Below are 23,175 nucleotides of genomic sequence, written 5' to 3' on the forward strand. Positions count from 1 at the left end.
CCACGTGGTTAATATAAACCACCACCACCCCCACCCCTACCGAACAAGGCAGAAATTGGGAAAAGCTTCGGGTGGAAGAGGTGAGGCAGCAAAGCTGACTGGCCATTGCCTGTGGCCACTTACCCCTCCGGACAGCTTGATGACCCTAACTTTGGAGCTGATGTGCGGCCCGTCCCCGCTGCCACCGCTGCTGGCCCGGTGCATGACTGTCCTCTTGGCACCAGGCTTGCTGTCAGAGGGTCGGCTCTGCAGGACAGCTGTGCGTATGGTCTGTGGGGGGGGTGGCCCATCCCCCTCATCAGGCTTCACCTGCGGGACTCTGTGCTGGGCAGGATTCAAGGGTGCAGCACGGGCAGGTCGTACGTGCTTGAGTGGCTTGGCCTGTGGTCCCTGACCCTGGCTGGGTGCTGCCGGCAGAAGAGAGTGGGAGGGTTTGGGCTGGTTGCTGGTGCTGTCTGGGACCTTTCCCAGTAGCCTGGTCCTCACGTTCTGCCGGAGCTGCGCACCGGGGAAGGGCAGCAGGGGGCCACCATTGGCGGGGGACAGTGTGGTCACTGGTTCCTCCTGTGGGGTGGGCGCCAGTGCTGGGCCTGGGCCCAGCTGCTGCTGCTGCTGCTGCTGCTGCGCCAACCTTTCCAGCAGCTCTTTCTTGCGGGCGCCTGCCTGCTGCTGCCGCCGCAGCTCCTTCTGCTTCAGGATCTCCTCACGCAGCCGCTTCTGCTCCTCAATCTTCAGGCGGTACAGACGTGTCTCTTCATCCTCCTCTGGGAACTGGAATGATAACAGCACCGCTGACCCAAGGGTGAGGCCAGTCCCTGGCTTTGTTCACCAGCAGGCCCACCACTGGGACCTGACCCCATCTCTGCATATGGCCCATCCTCTGAGGACAAACAGCCGAAATGCAGGATCAAGATCTTATCAGCTATGAAAAATGACATCCTGTCCATCACCACTCAATGCACATCCCGAAACCCATCACACCACTTGCCACCTACAGCGGCCCGTTTCAAAGGGGACCAAGGAAGGCCATGCCCACAAAGGTTATTATCTGGCTCTGCTGATGGGCCAACAAAAGGTGCAGTGGAGATGCCCTGAAAGGGCCTGATTAGAACTATTGATTTTTCCTACAGAATTTCTGCCTGATCTCAAACTCATTTGTCAAAGAATAATTGGCCATAATGAACAGCCCGAGTCAATCTCTCCGACCTTGACCTCAACCTCAGACTCAGAAGGCTGTGCTAGCACTAGAATAGTAATAGTGCAGGAACGCCAGCATATCCCAGCTACGAGTCCTGAAGAAATCTCAGTGCGAACCCAGCGTTCTCCCTGTCCCTGGGCCGTGCACCTCTTCCGCTCTCTGAAACTACCAACTTAAGTCAAGTGCAAAACATCAATTCTGAAGCAGCATTCATTTCACAGTGTTCCATGACCAGACATAAAACAAAGCAACAGGCCCCGTGCTGATCTTTCTCAACAGGAGCTGCTGGGGCACACCTGAGAGTTGAGAATTGGGCTTTCGGTCTTGCTTCCCCTGCTCCCGACTGACATGAACAGGAAGCACCCACCAGCCACCAGGCGCAGGCCTGAGCTTAGTCCCTTGGAGTATCACTGCATGTGGGCCAAGGGGTGGCCCGAAGCACAAGGTGTCTGGCAGACCCTGCCCCAGCAGTGTCCCCACGGCACAGTGCAAAAAGGACAAGCCACAGAAACAATCCATGCCAATCAGGGGCAGCAAACCTGAGTCCAAGACATTCTGGCCCAGGACGCAGACAAAGCCCTGAGGTCAGACCTGCCCTACCTACCCCCAGAGCTGAGGTAAGAGGGGAGCAGGATGAGGCTGTGAGCCTGGACACCGGCCATGGGTGGGTGAGCGGGTAGATGGGGGAGATGCTGTCTGGAAACCCTGGAGCATCCTCAGCACCCTGCACAGTGTGAGTAGAGGAGCCTGGAACCCATGGGAGCACTGGGAAAAGTGGCTTCAGCCACACTCACCTCCAGCTCAGTCTTGGCCTCCTCCTTGGCTGGTACTGCAGTGCTGGCAGTCTTGTTCTTGCTGTCCACCTTGCCCTGCACAGGCCCTGTGGCAGAGGTGGCCAAGCAGCGGCCGCTCATCTCCAGGATGTCCAGCACATGCGGTGGGGCCACGGGAAGCTCACGCAGGTTACTGTTGCGGGCAGCGGCAGGCGGCATCTGCTGCAACGGCCGTTTGTTCAGACTCTGGGATGTGGAATTCTATCCAAAAGAACCACCGAGTTAGACAGAACTGGGGCCAAGACCCTTCTTGGGGCTCCACGAGGCTTCAGTGTCATCCCCACCCACCCCCCACGTGTCCCCACCTCTGCACACACAGGATAGGCAGGCAGAATCACAGTCCCGACAGGAAACACATCGCATGCCCAGGTGAAGATGTGAGGGTCAAGAATAAGTGTGTGGATATGGACGTGTGTGTGGGAAGGTGTCCTAGCGAGGAGGTGTGAGTGTGAGCGGTATGAATGAGAGGGCTGAGGTTGAGTGTGTGTGTGAGTGTGGATTGGAGGGGTATAAATGTGTGACTATGTGGGGTGAGTGTCTATGTGTTGCATTAAATAATTAACGATGGTGGTGGATGGTGAATAGTGCTTGGTAGAAAAGCATTAAGAAAATTTTAAGTTACAGGTGTATAGTATATTTTGCAAAAATGTTATGTTTTTGAAAAGGGCTGGTATGTTAATTTTCACTTTATTACGTTGTTGCATGAAACTATTAACCCACCTTTGGCTAAAGGTGGAGTCAGGATTACAAAAGGTTCTTTTATATTTCAGAGAAGGGGGAGATGTAACTCCACCATGGATTTAGGTGTACCTACCTGAGACCTTCCCATTCCGGGAAGTGGAAGTGGTTTTGAAAGGTTATATAAGGCCTTTGACCCAAGGGATTAGGCCCTTTTGCCTTTTTTGGTCTTTGGCCAGCATGGAGGTCAAATGGAAGATGGCTGAAAGGAGTTAAGATGCAGGGCAAGCTAAGAATAGCAGATGCTTAATAGGTTATGATATAAGCCACACATGTGGTGGATAGGGCATGAATAAAGCTGATGCTTCCTGATGCCTGTCTCTGGATGAGTTTGATTCTGCCGTTCACCTAAACCTGGGACCCTCCAGCTGAATGGGGATTACGGAGCCACGTGGCCTGGGATGGCAGAGAAAAATCCCTCCATCCATCCACCTCCATCCAGCTCCATCGTTTAATTATTTAATGCAACATCTATGAGAGTGGGCATGAGTGAATGTATGTGTAATTGAGTGTATATGCAAGCATGTGTAGATTAAGTGTACATGGAAGGACTATACTTGATTGTGTGTGAATGCATGTATTACGTGGGTGTGTATTTGATTATGAGTGTATGTACGCATGTGAGTGTGACTGTGTTTGTGTGAGACTGTGAGTGTCTGAGAGTGCATGTTGGAGTGTGAGCATGAGTGTTTGCGTATTGTATATGGGGGAGGGGGGTCTCTCCAGTCAGTACCGAAAGAAGGTCAGAGGCCTGGAGCAGCCTACAGTTTTCTGTGCAGCTAAGCCTTGCTCAGAGGGCCCACATTCCCATCTCTAGGGACCCATAATCAGTGCTCATGCCTGTCATCAACATCAGCTCAATGTCCCCCTCAGACAAGAGCAGGACACGTAAGGAAACCTGAAATTAAAAGCAGCAAAGGGGCCAAAGCAGTAGCATAGCAGTTGGCGTGTGCCCGGCAGGCAACTGACTAGGCTCGGGTTCCCTAGCACCCCACGGTCTGACCTCAGTCTGAGTCCGAGGGAGGAGCTGGCCCTGAGTATCCCCGGGTGCAAAGGTAGCAGAGCTGATGCCTGAGCCCCCAAGCTACGGGCACAAACAAGTGCAGCAACTAAGCCCCGTGAGCCCTTCTTGGCACGTCTGTCACTCATGGTGCCAACAACTAAGGGAACACAGCTGAGCACACAGAAGAATATGGTTTGGGGTCCGAGTGACAGCATGCGCTCAGCTATCCCAAGCCCCATCCCCAGCACCCTAATGGTTTCCCAAGCCCTACCCCTGAGTGCAAAGGTAGAAGTCAGTCCTGAGTACCTCCCCAATAAAGGATGTGCCATTTTAAAGGCAAAGGCCACCTTCTACATCTTTGGCCAATCGAGTATGTTTCCACAACGGTTTTGGTTTTCGTCGTTGTTGTTTCTGGGCCATCCCCAGCAGGGCCCGGGAGGCCCTGGGTGCCAGGAACATGTTAGGCAGCACCTCCCAAGCCCGTCTTGAACTGGAGCAACACTCACATGCCTAGGGCCCTGCCTCGGAGGGCCCTGCATCCGGCTGCTGCTGGCCTGTGGCGGTGGCGTCTGCAGGTGCGGCCTGAAGGGCGGCTGTGCCATGGGCAGCAGAGGCGGGGGCGGCACTGAGAGGTGGTGCTGGTGCGGCTGTGGCGCGTGTGGCGGCGGGTGCTGCGGCGGCGGATGCTGCGGCGGTGGGTGCTGCGGTGGTGGGTGCTGTGGCGGCTGATGCTGAGGCGGCTGGTGCTGGGGTGGTGGTGGGTGCTGAGGCGGTGGCTGCGGCTGCGGCTGGTGGGGAGGAGGCATCGGGGGGTGCAGCGACCCCTTCCGTGCAGAAGAGAGAGAACAGAGAGCTCAGCGGTCAATGCAGGCTCTGCGGGAGGCCCAGCTCTAACCCAAACAAAACCCACTCAGAAGTGAAAAAGCTCCAAAACCCCAGAGTGAAATACTCAGAGGCAGAAAGGCACCACTTGTGACCCAAAAGTAATGCAGTCTCCTCTGAAACACCCTAAGAGCCCAAAACTGGCAATAACAAGTCAGTGTTCAGCATTCAAGTCAGCTCTGAAACAGCAGAGTCTCTCCTGAGGTGGGGCCAGAGTTACAGAATGCCAGGGAGGGCATTGACCTTGCAAGCAGCTGACACGGGTTCAATCCTGGACATCTCCTAAGGTGCCCAGCCCACTAGGAATGGTTTCTGAGAGCAGAGACCAGAGGAAGCTCTGAGCACTGCTGGATGTGGCCCCAAAACAAATAGAACCTCCCCTGAGGAAAACAAGTACCGTATTTGCCGGCATATAAGACAACCCCCTAATTTTGCAGTTAAAACATAGGTTTTGGCCTATATTCGCTGTATCAGACAGAACGTTCCTGTGCTGCAACTGTTGTACCACAGTGAGCCAATCACAACAAGCAAAAGTTCAAAGGTTATACTGTCATAGACTTCCTCTCTGACTCTGGCCAATCTGAGCAGCTTTTGACAGTGTCAATTCGGGTCCAGAACATTGTCTAATTTGCACGCATCAAAAGCCTGCTTGGATTGGCTGAGTTAGAGAGGCAGTCCAAGCAGCCTGGCAGTGATTGGTGCAGGATCGAGTTGGTAAATTCGTTTTGTGGCAATATTCAGACAATTTTTATTTAGCGGCATATCGAGACATTTTTCGGGATGTACGCGGTGTATAAGACGACCCCCGATTTTCGGTTGACTTTTTTTTGTTTCAAAAGTTGTCTTATACGCTGGAAAATATGGTAACGGTGCAAAAAAAAAAAAACAAAAAAAAAAAAACCCAGACTCAAAGACAGATATAGTTAAGGACAAAGAAGATGCAGGGCCCGGGCCTGGGCAGGAGCCGGCAGATGGTGCTGGTGAAAGCAGCTGCGAGGAGGACAAGGAAAGACCTGTGGCAGGCTGCCTCTGGGCTGGAAGCCTCGGCTGCTCAGACCCTGCTCAGACTTCGTGCTCAGCTGCACGCAGTGCTTCTCTCTGCTCTGCTTATACTATTTGAACACCCTAGAGGATGCTCTTCCCTGATATCCCAAGTTCCAGAGCACCATAGTCAGCCACCGTGCCTCATGCTGGGGAGCAGGGCCGTTGAAACTGGCGCATCCTAGCTTATCTTGGGGGGACAGGGCAGGGTGGCAGCAGAGGAACTGATGCCAGGAAGGATTAGGGGTGAGAAACACCAGAATCTTTCCACCACTGGGGTACACTGGGCCGCTAGGAGAGGGAGTGAGGAGGGAGGAAAGGGTGAAGGTGAAGGCATGTTCCAGCGGATCAATGGGTTCCTTTTACAGGCTCTCAGGGGAGGGGAGACCCTACAAGTGCTCAGGGGTACCTGGGCCCCTCCTGAAATGAGTGAAGGGAGCTGGAACTGGCATGGTGTTCCCAGGCCCTGGGGACTATGCATACCTGCAGGCCAGGCTGTGCGTGTGCGGGCAGGTAGGGCTGTCCAGGGCCAGGCAGGAAGGGCTGTCTTGGGGGGAGAAAGGGCCTGGTGTTGGCGGAACCCGGCTGGCTGAAGTGGAGGAGCCCCACGGGTCCTGGCGGCTGCAGTGCTGGCCTCACGGCTCTCTCCCGGGGGAACACAGGCTGCTGGCCCTGCTGGCTGAATGCAGGTCCAGGCTGTGTGAAGGGCAGGGGTGTGGGCGAGGGCACCGGATGGCTGCTGCCAAGGAGAGTGGGAGGTGGGGGTGGTGGGCTGCGCTGCTCCAAGAAGAGGTGACTCGGGAACCGGGGTTCACCTGAAACTGAAAGAGGGGCACATGGGACCAGCAGCCCAGCGTAGGGCTGGTCAGGGACTTCTGGGTCCCGCCAGCACCTTTGCTTACCTCCCAGGAAGAAGGGGTCCCGGTCTTGAGGTGGTGGTGGGGCTCTCCACTGGTCTTGTAGGGGTAACCTTGGGGGCTGGGTGAAGCTGTTGGGCACGGGCCCAGGCGTGTGCTGTGGAAACTCGGGAGGACCCTGGAAGAAACAGAAGTAAAGGTAGGAAAGTCAGGGTGTGTACTAAGACCTGAACTGTCTCCAGGAAGGGGCATGCATATTCAGTAGCCACAAGCCACTTCTATTTGAGCTTCTCTCTGCCCGGAACAGCCTCAGTTCATTTGGGGCCCAGCAGTGTGACATGCCCAGCCTCAGTTTGCTGCAGACAACTCACCTCAGAACTGTAGCCCATCTTGAGCCACTTGCCCTGGGGACCCCAGCACTCAGCACCACTTCACCCCACCACTGTTCTAGGAGACAGACAGGACTGAGTTTTACACTGAAGACCAGGTCTAAGGCTCCCATCACCCTCCCAGCCAGGAAGGGACCGGACCCACAGAGCAGAGTCAGCTGCTCGAGGTGGGGGGTAGGGTCCAAATGACCCTGTCATGGCAGACACCTGCAAGGCTGGAGCAGAGATGCCCCAAGGGACACTGACAGTTTCTCAGATACCTGGGTGCTCAAGAAGGCCGGCCGGAAGCCAAGCCAGGCGAGGACTGGAGCTCCTCCTACCCCAGCACCACTTATAGAAGATATCCACGGCAGCAGGGCTGAGCCAGCCCAAGCATACGTAGGTTTACTTCTGAGGGGCCAATAAAGCTACCCAGGTGCCAACCCTGCCAATGACTGGTGCCGGACTAAGAAAGCCAATTTCCCCACCCCGTGTGAAAGGAGACTCAGCGCTGAGTGTCATCCTCCTGCCTCTGCCTGTCCATCCCACAACAAGTTCCTGCTGGTCCCAACCCTCAGACCTCATCATCTCTCAGGAGCTCGGGCAGAGGCAGTCTGGGTTTGGAACCAGGCAGTTAGCTGTCAACCCTACACTCTGTGTGCAAGGCAGGGGACAAGGAAACTGAGAAATCACACATGCCACAGACCCCACAACTGAGCTTGCCAGGGGGTGGGATATATGGGGTCCTGCCTCCCCAGGCTCTCAGGACCCTGTTTGCTGCTCCCCACTAATAGGTGCCAAGTGACAGCAAGACATGCAATGGAGAGGGACATGACCATCACTCAACCCGTGCAGGATGAAAACCACCCGAGCCCCCTCTGGCTGCCCCAAGCCCAGGTACTGTCTAACTTGGCTCAGAGCCTAGATGCATACACACATGCACGTCACACCCCCTACTGCCTGGTGCGTGCTGGCCACCACCAGGTCTCCCTAAGAACACTAGAGGGAGACATGGCTGAGGCTGGTTGCTGACCCTGCCAGATTCCCAAAAAGCACTGAGTTAAGAGTACCTCTTATCAAAGGGCATGAAGCTGGGGGGGGCGGGGGGGGGGGGGAAGAGGTGGAGGGGAGAGAGGAGAGGGAGATGGAAAGGGCGAGGGGGGGGGGGAGAGAGTGGCCAAGTTCTGCCACCAACTTCAGAACTCCTTTAAGAATCCCAAATACCTCACTTATGAAGAAGCATTTAGTGTCCATGTAATTCTACTTTCTGGAAGAAAAGGCTACTTTAATCCTCTCAAATAATTGCTCTATTTTGCTTTTCTTCTTATTCATTTAGAGTCTAGGTAAGAAATGATCGTTCTCTCTAATGCTCTTACAAATTGTCCTTTCACTTTTCTGCATCCTTTGTTAATTACATGATGCTATCTGGATTAATCCTATTCAGGAAGACCTGATCATTTCGGTTGCAAAAAAAGGGGAATGAGAACTTTGCATAAATTGCTTAGCACAGAGTTAATCATATAATTCTAAGAATAAAGAAGCTCTAACTGCTATTATGTGAGTTATCAGTGCCCCTTAAAGGGTCAGCCAGCAGATTTTCATAAGGCTAATTAAATACGGGAACAATGTCGTTGGAGCTTATGAATCTCTCTGAAAATTAGAGCACTCCCCTACCATGTGCTTTCATCACTAATCTCACTTCAAATGCAAAGAGCCAGTCCACACTGGCAGCTGGGGTGGGGTCATTCAGATGAACCCACTCAATGCCAGGAAAGGCCATGGGCGACCCTGTCAGGGAAGTGCAGCCCCGCCATCAGCTGATGGTCCGGTTCAGTGTGGTTTTCCTCTAAACTCTATGATCTCAAAGGTATGTTTGTACTCACAGGTGACATACATGTGATGCAGCCCCACACTGAGAACTTACTTCACAGACCAGAATGGGGGGAGGGGGGAGAGCTCGCTCGCAGATAGCTCTTAGACTCTGCTGGTTCTGACTCCAAACTGTCCCTGCCCAGTGTGACCACTGACAGCATATAAGACTGAGCATCCAGGGCCAGAGAGATAGCATGGAGGTAAGGCATTTGCCTTGTGTGCAGAAGGTTGGTGGTTCTAATCCTGGCATCCCATATGGTCCCACGAGCCTGCCAGAAGTGATTTCTGAGCAGAGAGCCAGGAATAACCGATGAGCGCTGCCGGGTGTGACCCAAAAACCAAAAAAGAAAAAAGAAAGGAAGGAAAGGAATGGAGGGAGGGAGGGAGGGAAGGGAAGGAGGGAGGGAGGGAGGGAGGGAAGGGAGGGAGGGAGGGAGGGAGGGAAGGGAGGGAGGGAGGGAGGGAGGGAGGGAAGGGAGGGAGGGAGGGAGGGAGGGAGGAAGGAAGGAAGGAAGGAAGGAAGGAAGGAAGGAAGGAAGGAAGGAAGGAAGGAAGGAAGGAAGGAAGGAAGGAAGGAAGGAAGGAAGGAAGGAAGGAAGGGGAAGGAAAAGAAAGAAAGACTGAGCATCCCATCCTGGACTGTAGACTTTATTTTATTTCATAAAATGCATGCCTGGACTGGAGCCATTGTACCGGTGTGTGTGTGTGTGTGTGTGTGTGTGTGTGTGTGTGTGTGTGTGTGTGTGTGTGTGTGTGTGTGTGTGTGTGTGTGTGTGTGTGTGTGTGTGTGTGTGTGTGTGACTGGAGACTTTATTTTATTTCATAAAATGCATGCCTGGACTGGAGCCATTGTACAGGTGTGTGTGTCTGGAGCCATTGTACGGGTATGTGTGTGTGTGTGTGTGTGTGTGTGTGTGTGTGTGTGTGTGTGTGTGTGTGTGACTGGAGACTTTATTTTATTTCATAAAATGCATGCCTGGACTGGAGCCATTGTACAGGTGTGTGTGTGTGTGTGTGTGTGTGTGTGTGTGTGTGTGCGCGCCCACCTTGTATGCGGTGTGTGTGTGTGTGCCCACCTTGTATGCGGTCAACCCAGGTTTGATTCCCTCCAAGCCTTGCCAAGACTGATCCCTGACCACAGAGCTGAACTGAGCCCTGTCCACTGCTAGGTATGGCCCCAGAACAAAGCACAGGAACAACTCACGGCTCTTCGATGGGCTACTGAGTTACTGGTTTCTCCCTCCAGAAAGGCCCTCAAAATCCAAATTCAATCACTTTTAATCAGACTTTGTCAAACTAGGGCGCTTTGGAGGAAATGGGCAAACGTCATTCTAAGAGGCAGAAACAGGCCAGTAGAGATGTAAAGAGATGCCACCAGACCTACTGACCTGATGCAAACTAGAGAGTGAGTGAGCCACAGACTGTAACAGGCGCTTTCTGCTCAACTCAGACCATCATGCCCTTTTTACAACGGCCCCAAGCCCAGTACTCTCCCTGAGAGATGGTCAGTCCAGCAGCTGCTCGCCTGGTGTGCTGATGTTTAGCTGCTCCGGAAGTGCTCCAGATGGGCTGCACTGATGTGATTAGATGTGATAGTATGACAATGTGGTAATCACCATCAATCAGAAACGTAGCAGCAAACGGAGAGTGCGGGGTCCCTGTCACCTGCATTTTAAGCGGCTTTCTTCCTGGGCAGGACTGACACCTTGTGACAGCTGGGCCATACCCTGTGCTCGCCTGCTTCTCCTCACAGATCTGCCTGGGAAATGCCCATCATGCTCTCCCTCTCTTATGTGCTGCTAATTAATTACTAGGCTCATCAGGACAGGGGCATGAGGAAACAATACGGGTTTCTTCCTCCACAGGCAACGTCTGGGTTTGCAGCTGCAATAACTGTGATCGCCAAGAGATGAGATTCAAGTCAGCTCTGTCATTCAGCGCAATGTGCATAAAATGCCACCTAAAAATCACAGACACCTGAGTCCAGTGCCCTCCATGGGACAGGCGGGGTCTCCTGTGACCAGTGGAGGAATACCAACCTCCCAGAGAAAAGGAAGTACTTCTAGGCAGGATGATGGCCACTAAAGCCATGCTCTGAATACCGAGAACTCCCAGAACCAAACTGTCTGACCCCAGAGACTGCGGGGGGCCAGCTAAGCACTGGAGCCCAGGGCAGCCCCCCAAGGCCAACGTCAAGGTCCTCTGTTAATTGCACTCAAACAGCAGCTGTGGGGACACAGAAATCACTTTCTAGCAGAGTCTCAAAAGCTACATTTGAGAACCATGATCTGTCAGTGGGCTAATGTTGCCTTTAGAAGGGGAAAGCTTGAAGAAAAATACCCATCTCAGTCTTTGACTTTTAAAAAATAACTTCAAATAACTGTGTGAGAAATCACACTACTCCTTAAAGCTCTCTAAAAATCACCCATTCATTCTGGGTGTCTCCCAAGCAGTTCCCAGGTCCAGAAACCCCTCAGCCGCTCACAAAGGAGCTGCAGTGCAAGGCAGCATGTCGAGGAACTGCCTGGTGCCAGGCTCAGTTCTGGGTCACAGCCCTGTCCGTGTTCTCCCTCCTGCCTGCTTAGAGTTGGAATTCACAGCTCGGCACCTGCTACCACTTAGCGACACAACAGCTTGAAATGAACGATTTCAGCAAGACAAAATTTAAAAAAATTTACTGCTGTTAGGAAAGAAAAGAAATGCATTGGAATTGACAGCAACTACATACTAGGTCCTTCAACCCCTACATGACTGGCTGAATTCCCAAACTGTGAGAGGTATGTGATGGAATTCTCCTAAGCAAATTCACACAGAGGAAAATTGCCATTATTCCCCCTCCATGGATCACATTTATGAGAGCCCTCACCTTCCACAGCCCTTCCCGAGATCCCTCTTCATTCAGTCCTACATCCCTGCGTGCTCTGGTCTCACGGCGCCCCTAACACAGGCCAGATGGCCTATGCAGACATGAGCCCTGCGCTCCCCAGCTCCTAGGAAGCTGGTACTGTGGTCTGTCTTTGGGAACAACAGGACATGCAGCTGGGCTGGGGGGGTGGTGAGACACACAACAGCACAATGACCTTTGCTTGGCTAAAGCAGAGTTCTACATATAAACCTCATTTTGCTGGGGGCGGGCTAGGGGTCCCGATCAGAAAACCCCCCAATGTAATCATGGGCCACAGCACACAGGCCCTAGTGTCCAATTACAGGTGCTCCCCATCTAAGCAGCAGTTCTGCAACTTCCCCAGAAGGGACATGAGGAGGAAACATGACATGCTTCTCTCAGCAATCTCATTCCCCAACACGGCAAACTGAGAATCGGCTCAATTTACACTAAGGCTTTCCAGAAGGTAAATTTTTAGAACTTGGATATTTACATTTTAAAATATCAGCTAATAGAGAAATTATAACAGTAAAAAAATATGCAATTCAGAAATAGTAACTGCAAAACAAATATTCTGAAGTGTAAATTCATACTGATTTGATTTTGAGTGATATAACCGTCAAGACATCTGACTACATCACTCTTTGACATCTCCCTTTACTATCAATAAAAATTATGTATACACATCTACTGCATTCACAATGCTAAAGGGACCAACAGGCCACAACAGATGCTCCTGAATCCAAACTGTTGACCCAAAACAAAAGCATAGCTATTTTCATATCAATAACACTAAAAGCTATGGGCTAGCCAGAAATGTGGTGCAGGGTAGATACATACTAAGAACGTATGAGGCCCTGCATGTAATATTTGGAACCAAAACACAAATCTAATAAAACCAATTTTATGATCTGGTTCATCTCTTTCAACATCGTTAAAAGGGTGTGTCCTCACTGATTTAATAAGACCACAAATTATAACTTGAACCAAAACTCGAACATTTATTTAGAGCAGGGGTCTCAAACTCACTGTTTGCGGCCCTCCGTCCAACATTTTGTGGCCCTGCCCTAGAGGAATCTTTTTTTGTTTTGTTTTGTTTTAGTTGTTTGGGTCACACCCCCCAACGTTCAAGGCTTACTATTGACTTTGCACTCAAGGATCACCCCAACTTTGCCTCCTGCGGCCTGCAGGTAAATTGAGTTTGAGACCCCTGGTTTAGAGAAACAGGACTGCTAAATGACCTTTTCCCCAGTTATGATCCAATAAAGAAATGCTGCTTAAGAAAGATATTCGGGGCCGGGCGGTGGCGCTAAAGGTAAGGTGCCTGCCTTACCTGCGCTAGCCTAGGACGGACCGCGGTTCGATCCCCCGGCGTCCCATATGGTCCCCCAAGAAGCCAGGAGCAACTTCTGAGCGCATAGCCAGGAGTAACCCCTGAGCGTCACAGGGTGTGGCCCAAAAACCAAAAAAAAAAAAAGAAAGATATTCATTTAAAAAAATGCTACGTAAAAAGTGTGTGTGTGCATGTGGAGGAGGTTCAAGGCCAAACTTCATGTCAACGGTTAAGCTATGACTCATGAAGGCTCTGGAGAAGTCTTCAGTTCTTCTGGGAAAGCAATACGCCTTAACCTGAATTTCTCACACACTCCCAGCCCTTTTTTTCTGGGGTGGGGGTGAGGTTGGGTGGCCCACACCTGATGATGCTCAGGGGTTACTCCTGGCTCTATGCTCAGAAATCGCTCCTGGCAGGCTTGGGGGACCATATGGGATGCTGGGTCTGTCCCAGGTCGGCCATGTTCAAGGCAAATGCGTTACCGTTGTGCTATCTCTCCAGCCCTCCTTTATTTTTTTAAGTTAAAAATGGGTTTTACTCAGAGGTACTGAGGAAGAAGGGAGAGGGGATAAAGAGAGAATAACAAGTAATGTGCTTGAGAGAGAATAAGGACTTCTAGAAAGGTAGGAAGTGCTCAGTACACAGCCCAGTATGAAAAGGGGAGTACATTTAGGAAGAGAGTGTATGTGGCCACGTGTACTGGGGCACCATCCCACTTTTTTTTTTTTTTTTTTTTTGGGCCACACCCAGTGATGCTCAGGGGCTACTTCTGGCTATGTGCTCAGAAATCACTACTGGCTTGGGGGACCAAATGGGACGCTGGGGGATCAAACCGAGGTCCTTCCTAGGTTAGCACATGCAAAGCAAATGCCCTACCGCTTGTACCACCACTCCGGTCCGTCCCCTGTCCACATATTTTTTAAAAAACATTTCACTGATAATCCTCATTCAACAATTTTACACTTGCAAGATTGATTCCATTCTCCATACTCCACTGATATGAAACTTGGGTACAACTCTCTGGCTTCATACCTAGCTGAAGTGGCCCCATCTGCCATGATTCCCAGCCCACCTGCATGTGTCCCCCTAAAGGCAGAAGAGTAGAGCTACTCACAGGGAATCTCTGGGGTCCCACGGCTGGTCTTGGCTGGCTTGGGATGGGCAGCAAGGGCACTGCAAGGAAAAGAGCCCGGTTACCTCACTCAGCAGAGAATTCCACTTGAGCTTCCTGTGAGAGGAAGGGAAGGGCAGGCACCATCCTCACAGACTCAACACTGAAGAGGGGAGGGCACAGGAGATGAGGGCAGGGGAGGTGAGGGGAGGGGAAGGGGAGGGAATTCCAGAAAGAAGTCAAGCATCCACTTGAAGAGAGAAAAGTGATGGGCTGGGATGAGAGTCCAGCAGAGCCCCAGCATGGAGTCGGGATTAGTCCTCAACACCCCAGGCAGGGACCCGCAAATCGTCGATTTCTGTTTCTAAAATGGCTTTGTTCTGAGCCTTGCTTTCTGGACTCTTTATTGGGCATTTATCTTCCCACTCCAGATAGAGCACCAAGAGTGAGCAAACCTCCTACCACCTAATAGCCCCCCAAACGGAAAGGTGGCCACATTCCTGCCCCCTAAGGGCTATAGAGAGAGAACAGCTGGTAGGACACTTGTCTTGCTTGCAGCCAAACTGGGTTCAATACCCAGCACCCCCTGTGGTCTCTGAGCCCCCACCAAGAATGATTCCTAACTGAGCTCTGAGCCAGAATAAAGCCCTGAGCATCACAGGGTGTGGTCCAAAAACCAGAAATATCACCCTGAGAGCTTGTGTTAACTTTCAAGACCACACAATTTCTGTTCCCTAAGCCGGTATTTGCAGTTCCTCTCGCATGGGTCCAAAACTGGGTGCTGAATCTCAGTGAACACCAGGTGTCTGGATATAATTGCTCCTATACCTCAGACCAGTGAGCGAGGCAGGACCCCAGCCCAGCTTTTCTAGCCTAAAGCAGGTCAGATGAGGGCAGAAGGGAGAAGAGAGGCAAGGGAGGCACAGTGAACAGGGCAGATTGTCCAGGTAGGATAGAGGCAGGAGAGCAGGGCACTATTCAGGTTATATCAGGGAAACAAGCAGTGGGCCCAGCACCTGCTTCTCAGTGTGCCTCACGCCTTTTATTTCACCAGGGAACACAGGATAGGAATCTACCCTGGGCCTAATGTGACAGGCAGTGGGGCTCTAAGTGACACAGGATGGAACCCAGACACACACCTTGTACTGGCGCTACCACCGCCCCCTTGAAGTGGGGGTTGATGTGGATGTTCTTGGGCTGCTGCGGGGCCACAGGTGGGGGTGTCATCATCACACGTGGGGTGTCCATCTGGGACGGCAGGTGCAGGCCCTGCGGTGGGGAGGGCAGGTGTGGGTGCTGCAGCGGGAGCAGTGGCGGCTGCTGAAACAGGCTCCGGATGGGTTGCTGTGGTGGCGGTGGGGGCGGCTGTGGCTGCGGAGGAGGGATCAGCCTTGGTGAGTGTGTCTGAAAGCAGAAATGGCTCAGGATCAGCCCAGGGAAGACAGACCAGGACCAGGCCTGCAGAGACCAGCAGAGGCCACAGGGGAACTGCCGCTCTCAGCACCACCAGGAGGCACTCCAAGATGTGGCTCCATATAGCAATCCTGCCACATCCCTGAGTTGTCCTCCGTGGGAAGGGAGTGGGGAGGTCATGGACCCACCGGCAGGGAACGTGGGAACAGGCGGACAGGAAATGAAGGGGTTACAAAGGGGCAGGGTGTGGGGGGTTATGGACAAGCAGGCAGGGAGTGGGGGGGTCACAGATATGGGGGCAAAGAGGGGAGTCATAGATACACAAACAGGGTGTGGGGTCGCGTACAAATGGACAGGAGTAGGGCCACTTACCGCCGTGGAAGGCTGTGTGGGAAGCATGGCCGTTCTGTGCTCCTTGACTCTCCCCCTCTCGCTATTGTCGCGCCGCTGGTCCCCCATACCACGACACATGACGGCGCCTCCTCGCCTTCCTCCTCGCCTGGAGCTGTAGCGGCCCTGTTTATGCTGCCGCTCTCTCTCCTCGAATTCAAGCAGTGCAGCTTTGGCTTCTGCCGAAAGCTCTATATGGGAAGATGCACATGCATTAGCTGCCTTCAAATAGCCCCCAATAGCGGGACAGGGAGAAGATGGGGAAACAAGACAAAGTGGCCCAGAACCACCTCACAGGAGAAGGACGCAGGACACAGCAGTGTGCCCACCGTAGGCTCAGGAAATATCTGAGCAGTGACAGACATTCCAAAGCCAGAGGATCAATTGAAACCAAAACTGACTAAAAGCACAGGGTTGTCTTTCATCCTAGGAAGAACGATGAGGTGGGTGCCGGGCCACCTCTGCTCAGGCAGGAGAGAGAGCGCTTTCAGACAGACTCCTAGGCACAGGGTCTGATGAGGCACAAACCAGAGCAAAGGCGCAGGAAAAGCCCCGGGCAGTGCAAGACCCCAGGGGGCATCTAGCCAGGCTTTCGGACCGGCCACACGCTTAGAGTAACTGCAGCTGGCACACTAAGTTTCTAAGGGAAAAGCCTGCCTTCCTGAAAAGGACTCTTAGGCCTTTGAACGTTCTTCCATGCACTCCGGGCCTGTCAGTGCGTCCAACCAGGGTGTGGCCTCCAACGACGCCCCAAAACTGCCTACCTGCCTGCACCTCTTAACTCCCCACGCTGCACTTCATTTTCTTAAAACTATTTCTATGGCACCCCCTCCTCTACAAATGAATCCAGATCCTATTCCAAAGAAAATTTAATCTCTCTTTAACTAGCAGACTTTTATTCTAATCTTCACTACATGATTGGTTCACACACATTTTATGCGGTGAATCAGCAATTATTTTCCTAGTGGTTCTAAGTGTCAAGATCAATTTCACTATCCCTGGTAATAAAATGGTTTCAACTGACATCTTTAATCAGCGAGTAAAAATGCTTCCCTCCAATTGAGACAAGCTGTCACCAAAGGTCACCAAAATATGACAGGATGGAAATTACATTTGTAACTTCAACTGAAATGTTAATTTCCCTTTAAGTGTTTTCTCAACTATGTCCAGACTCTAAAGTAAAGAGATATAGCAGAATATAACAGTTTTACATGGTATCACTTTCTAATGTGCTTATGGAAAACGTATTTGCATGCAGATAATTTCACGATAATTGGGAGGAATGTGTAATGAAGAAATATAGAAAGTTTATTTGGCAAAACAAAAATAACAAATATATGAATCCAGTACATGAATCCAAAAATGTAAAAAAAAATCCTACAAATAGAAGGTTTATAAATTTGGGATAGTATCCTATTGCTGACACAAGCAATCTTGAACTCTTTATTAGGAGATGACCATCTTTTTTTCCCCATGGAGCTTTTGCCCTGAACAAAATTAAGATTATTAACACAGGGCCAGAGAGATAACACAGCAGTAGGACATTTGCCTTGCATGCAGCCAATCCAGGACAAGCAGTGGTTCGAATCCTGGCATCCCATATGGTCCCCCATGCCAGGAGCGATTCCTGAGCGACGCCAGGAATACAAAAATACAAAAAAAAAAAAAAAAGATTGTTAACTGTGTTACCATACACCCAATTATGTGGGCATAACAAGGTCATAGAACCTATAGCAAGAATCTCTAAATCTGCCTCTTCTGTGTGCAAATGAAATACCAATTTTCTTTTTTTTTTTTTTTTTGGTTTTTGGGCCATACCCGGCGGTGCTCAGGGGTTACTCCTGGCTGTCTGCTCAGAAATAGCTCCTGGCAGGCACGGGGGACCATATGGGACACCGGGATTCGAACCAACCAGGTCCTGGATCGGCCGCTTGCAAGGCAAACACCACTGTGCTATCTCTCCGGGCCCGAAATACCAATTTTCTATTTCAGCATGAGAGAACGACAGCACTGTTCACTGCCCACCAAATCTCAGAGTTCCCCCGCCCCACCAGCAACTAAGACGAGCTCTGAGCTCTGCACTGACACAGAAAACGTCCCTCCTCTTGAAGATGCTCGTGGAGGTCAGGACTCGAGACATTAGAGGGTTCTGTTGTGCCTGCCCTTGTATGAAATGAACCTAATGAACTTCTAGCTACGGCCCTTCACACCAGCCTCAAGAACAGAGACACGTCAGTCAGCTCTTTCGCTCAGGCCTAAGTCCCACCATCTGGCTGAAAGCAAACACTCAGAGGGGCCCAGCGCTCCCTGGAACCCAGAAAGCCAGGTACGATCCAACAACTCTGTTTGAGTCCACAGAGTACTTGCAGGCAGAAACCAGCCTTTCTCAGTGCCGATGGTGGCACATCTGTCATCCCCATGCTGAGATGCTGAGATTGGATGGTACAAAAGTTCACTCTAAATTTTAAAGAAAAGACTCCCATTCCACAGGCAAGAGAAAGAGAAAGAGGAGGTTAGAGTACCATTTCATCTTCCTTTTCAAGAGTGGGATATATTCAACAGTAATCAATCTGATCTAATAACAAGTGTTTAATCTGTACTGAAAGGCTAAAAACGGTACATGAAATTCGACATGGGGCAACAGCATTCCACTACCACCCAGGCTGCTGTTGAGTGTGACCATCTCTGACGGAACTCACCCTTGCCACAACTCTGATCAGTGCTCAGGAGCACAAGCCGAGGAGGTCCACATGCCTGCCAACGTCTCAGATGTCAACCAGGAGCATGCAGGTTCCCCACATGGGCTCTGCACATTGGGAGCTGTCAAGCACCACTAGGTGTGGCCTAAACTCAACTGCTTCCGCTTCCAGCAGGGTAGAGGAAACTGGGATTTGGGTGAAGAAGGGTGGAGCTGGGAGGGAGTGCATCATGAGTAGACAGGATAGTCCAGATGACCCTCAAGAGAGGCCATCCCAGTCCTCCTGGCTAGTCTGACCACCAGGCCCTGTAGAAAGCTCGGCCTGGCCTTCGTGTCTGGGAGAGCAGTGACTGGTCAGATGGGCTACATCTCCAACCTGAGGTCCTGGGGCCTCAGGACCCCAAGCCCTCCCCATGGAGGAAAAGACAAGCGCTAGGCCAGAGTTCTTCAGAAGGAAGGACACATACGCTTGTACTGCAGGAAAAGAGCAGGAATGGATCAGGCCCAAGAGGCTCAACTGGACATCTCAAAGTCCACAGATGGGGTCTGCGGTAGTCACCATGCACTAACCCTGAGCTCCAGCATGGTCCACGGGGGGCTGGCAGCAGGGCTATTTGGTGAGGAGATGGCCGAGACACCAAATGGTGAGTTCATGCAACAAGTCCAAAGCCCAAGGATGAAGGGACAGGCTTTTCCACTTTTTATGCTCTCTGCCAGCCCTGTCCAGGAACCCTCTTCCCATCCTTCTATCCCTGCAGGAGGGCTGCGCCCCAACCGTCTCCTCAGTCTTCCCTGGAAACAGAGGCCCTACTCTAGACTGGACCCTATGACTGGCCAAGGTAGGGGAATGACTGAGCTAGGTTCCAGAACACTCTGGACACACCATCAGTGGAGACCTTGGCATGACTGGCACCCTGTGCAGAGCAGCTCAAGCCTCAAGGCACAGCCGAGAGATGCTCACTTCCAAGCAAGGGCACAAAGGCTTGAAGGGGAAAGTTGAAGCCCCCATCAATACTCCACTACTAAGAAGCACAGCAGACCCAGTGGCTCTCCGAGCAGGGACTTGGGGGCAGCAACATGCTGGAACTTGCCAGGAAACAACTTCCTTGGGCCCTTGCCTGGATTCGACCTCCCCCCAAAAGCCTCTGGAGGGCTGAGGAGAGGTGCTGTTTGGGGCTTGCCTCATCCTACAGTGGACCAACAAGTTTGACTCAGAATGAAACAAGACAAGACACCACCAGCTCCTGCAAGGATGAAAGGGATTGTGATGCATAAAGAGCAAACACCACAGTGACAACAACATGAAAAGGCACACAACAACAAAGGCACACAACAAGCAAGGGCCACACAACCTTCCCAGAGCCAACTGGAGGATCAGCCAGACACCCATGGAAATGTCAGATCCTGATTCGAACAGCTAGAATGCAGAGATAGGTGTGTATACAGTGTCTGAGTCAGAGCTCTGCTCTGGGCTTTCTGCACAGATCAACCCTTTTACCTGACTCCTGACAAGACTATAGGAGTCAAGAAGGAGAGAGACAGGCAAAAATAAGTTACCCAAAGTTTCTGGAATGTTCCTTCTCTCTCGAGTAACATCTGAGAGTCTAATGATGGTTCCTTCCTTCCTTTCAGTTTTGAAACGTAATCGTCCAGACTCTTCATCTTCGTCTTCTTCTTCATCCGACTCTTCCTTAATGTCCTTCTGGAGTTCCAAAGTCTCCATACTTCCCTATGGTGCAGAAAACAAAAAATGGATTGATATAATCTGCAACAAACACTAAGTGAAGCTCAGTGGGGGGACTGCTTGTACTTAAGAGGCAAAACTACTTCCCAATGTCCTAACATAAGGTCCTGTGACCTATCAAATCCAACCCAGGAGAGAATCTCATACATTAAAAGCTAAGTGGAGGAACTGGGATGAGAGCAGAGTAGGGCAGGGCGGTCAATCTAGGTTCTCTCCCTGTCATCCCATCTGGTCCCCTGAGCACAGCCAGTTTTGATTCCTGAGCACAGAGCCAAGAGTAAGCCCTAGACATCACCAGGTGTGGCCCCAAAACAAACTAAAGAAAAAAAAAAAGCTCAGTTGATTTTTAAAAAGCCCTAATTTTCATTTATAGTTGATAGACAAAGCCCAGAGTTTGGGTGAGCACAAAGGCACAAGCCTCTTGTGTCACTGACCCCATGCTGAAACCTGGCCCATGGTCACCCAAGTTTGGGGGCACCTGGGCTGCTCAGAGGCCTGAGCTGCAGATGGTCCTCCTGGACACAGGCTCACTATTCCACAGTCCCTGCCTGCAGCTCTCGCCTCAGCCTCCCATGTTTCTCACTCTCCCCTGCACCTTCTCTGTCTCTGCTCTATGGCCTATGCTCTTCAGCACTCTCTCTGCAACCTGCAAAGTGCTTGGTTCATGGGAGCAACAGCTTCTGTGTGACTGATCTCTAGAACTCCAGCCCCATGTTTATTAAGCAGGCAGGCACCCCTGAGCACATGCATCACCTAAGCAGTGTTACGGAGTAAGGACAAGTGTCCCCAGGTCTCCTCATCCAGGCTTATATAAGAGAAGTTCTAAGAGAAACTGGTTCCTTAAAGAGGGTACGAGAACAGAGTGAACCAGTCAAGCGAGCATCCCGGATTCCGTCCCCAGGCTTCAGGCCAGTAACCAGCCAGGATGGACATTCCGCCACAACTCCTACAAATACTGAAAGGAAACAAGGACTGCTCGGGGCACCTACCTCTCTTTTAAGCGTGAGGTGCTGCTTGACCCTCAGTGCCCTGCTATTCAGCTACTGAAGCCTGAACTGGAGCCTATGCATGTTTCTGAGCTCCGCATTACAGCATGAGGGACTGAGCTTTGGGCTTCACACAAAACTGCACCTCTGAGCTGTCCCTAGGAGTCCGACAGAGCAGGGATACAGGGATGGAGCCTAACTGACCTGGGGTATTATTAAAGATAAAGTGGCCAGACTTGCCGTTTCAAACACACTCCTCCAGGTGGAGCCAAAGCTGGTGACCCACAGGCCACTTTGCAGCAAGGCCAGAGACGAGAAGAAATAATGGGCAAAAGCGCCAAAGACTCTATTACAGCGATCATTTCTAATTCAACCACTAATAGTAATTACAGCCAAAGGCTTACCAAACAAGCTTAAGTAAAACATGACAGTAGGAGAATTAATATCATTTTGTCTACAGCCAATGCTCCCTTGTCAGAAATCTAAAGATAGGGTGAGTAGAAAATCATTCTTTGAAACAAACAGGGGTGCCAGCCAGAGGGAATGTAAGCCAGGACCCAGTAATGTGCTCCTGGCCATGAAGCGAGCAATGCACAGGGTCCCAGGGAAACCCAGAGGGATTAGTCACAGCTCTCTAGGCCTTGGCCGGGTCTTGGTGAGGTCGGCACAGGTTGGTACAGGAGTAAAACAGGCAGAGCTGTAGAGCTAGCATGCATGCACACACACATGCATGGTGGTCCCTGGACAGTCTTCTCAGCTCTTGTCAGACCCAAGCACTCACAAGACCTTGGAGCACAACTGGCCACTCATCCACCTGATTCCACAGCTGCCGGCACCACTAAACAACCTCTCTTCTGCCGGGGAAGAGGGGGAGCCCCCAAAACTACACAAGCAGACACCCTCTCTCTCCCCAACATGCAACCTCTCTGGTCATACTGTGACAACAAAGCTGACACCCGTGCCAGAGTACTGGTTTCTGTCCATCTGTCTGGCGCCTGGTGAGTGCAAGTGAGCCCTACCTAGCCCCCCAGCAATTCTGGGGGCCTGGATACCCACTATGCTGCAGCAAACAAACAGGTCAGCAGTATGCAGGCCAAGCTTTGCATCCTCCTGAAAGCCAGTTCACATCTACAAAGCATAGGGTACTGAGCTCAGAACAGTTCCAGACAGGGCCATCCAACCATCTAATTCTCCAGATGACCAGGCATAATAAAAGACAATTACTAGACACTAATAGGATACATTTTTAAAAGTCTTTGTTTGAGACCCATATCCAGAGATGCTCAGGGCTTAATTCTGGGATCACGCTTGAACGGGCTCAGGGGATCCTACAGGATGCTGGGGATCAAACCCTGCCGGCCACATACAAAGCAAATGTCCCCGCTGACTGTCACTCAGCGTCCCAGACAGGGCAGGACACTAACACTCAGCAAACGAGATTGGAGCCTGTCCACATTGGTGAAGGAACAAGATTGCCGACCACAATCAGGGCCAGCTTCTAAGGTCCACCTAAGCAATCCTTAGGTCACACACCCAAATTATTCACATGCCACTCTCACACAAATAGACATACACGCACGTTAGTCTTTCCTGAACTGGACACTCACTTTGAGGTGCAGGCTCACTCCGAATAAGCATACACCCAACACACAATCTACAAACACTCACATACAATATACACTGACACTTAAGACGCTCTACTTCATACATTCACTCATTCTCAGGTACACTCACAAACCAACACAATACAATCTGTCCACATTCTCAATCACACAGCCTACAATATCACACATTACTCATCTCATTCCACCCACAACCCACTCT

General features: G+C 51.4%; 2 protein-coding genes across 2 annotated transcripts in view; one reads left to right on the plus strand and one right to left on the minus strand.

Annotated features, from left to right (window-relative positions):
• Positions 1 to 23,175, plus strand: part of XRCC2 (X-ray repair cross complementing 2) — an 813,538-nt gene that overhangs the window by 13,009 nt on the left and 777,354 nt on the right. The gene's annotated exons all lie outside the window — the stretch shown is intronic.
• The window catches only part of RBM33 (RNA binding motif protein 33), a 48,448-nt gene that overhangs the window by 10,257 nt on the left and 15,016 nt on the right, over positions 1 to 23,175 (minus strand). Inside the window, exons 6-14 of the mRNA XM_049785265.1 lie at positions 20,179 to 20,350; positions 15,906 to 16,114; positions 15,260 to 15,524; positions 14,124 to 14,182; positions 6,598 to 6,730; positions 6,179 to 6,516; positions 4,279 to 4,596; positions 1,993 to 2,232; positions 124 to 771 (exon numbers count right to left, since the gene is read on the minus strand). Of these exons, the coding sequence (XP_049641222.1) occupies positions 124 to 771; positions 1,993 to 2,232; positions 4,279 to 4,596; positions 6,179 to 6,516; positions 6,598 to 6,730; positions 14,124 to 14,182; positions 15,260 to 15,524; positions 15,906 to 16,114; positions 20,179 to 20,350 (2,382 nt within the window). The remainder of the gene's footprint in view (positions 1 to 123; positions 772 to 1,992; positions 2,233 to 4,278; positions 4,597 to 6,178; positions 6,517 to 6,597; positions 6,731 to 14,123; positions 14,183 to 15,259; positions 15,525 to 15,905; positions 16,115 to 20,178; positions 20,351 to 23,175) is intronic.

This window comes from Suncus etruscus, chromosome 13, assembly GCF_024139225.1.
Source record: "Suncus etruscus isolate mSunEtr1 chromosome 13, mSunEtr1.pri.cur, whole genome shotgun sequence".
In the NCBI taxonomy this organism is placed as follows: domain Eukaryota; kingdom Metazoa; phylum Chordata; class Mammalia; order Eulipotyphla; family Soricidae; genus Suncus; species Suncus etruscus.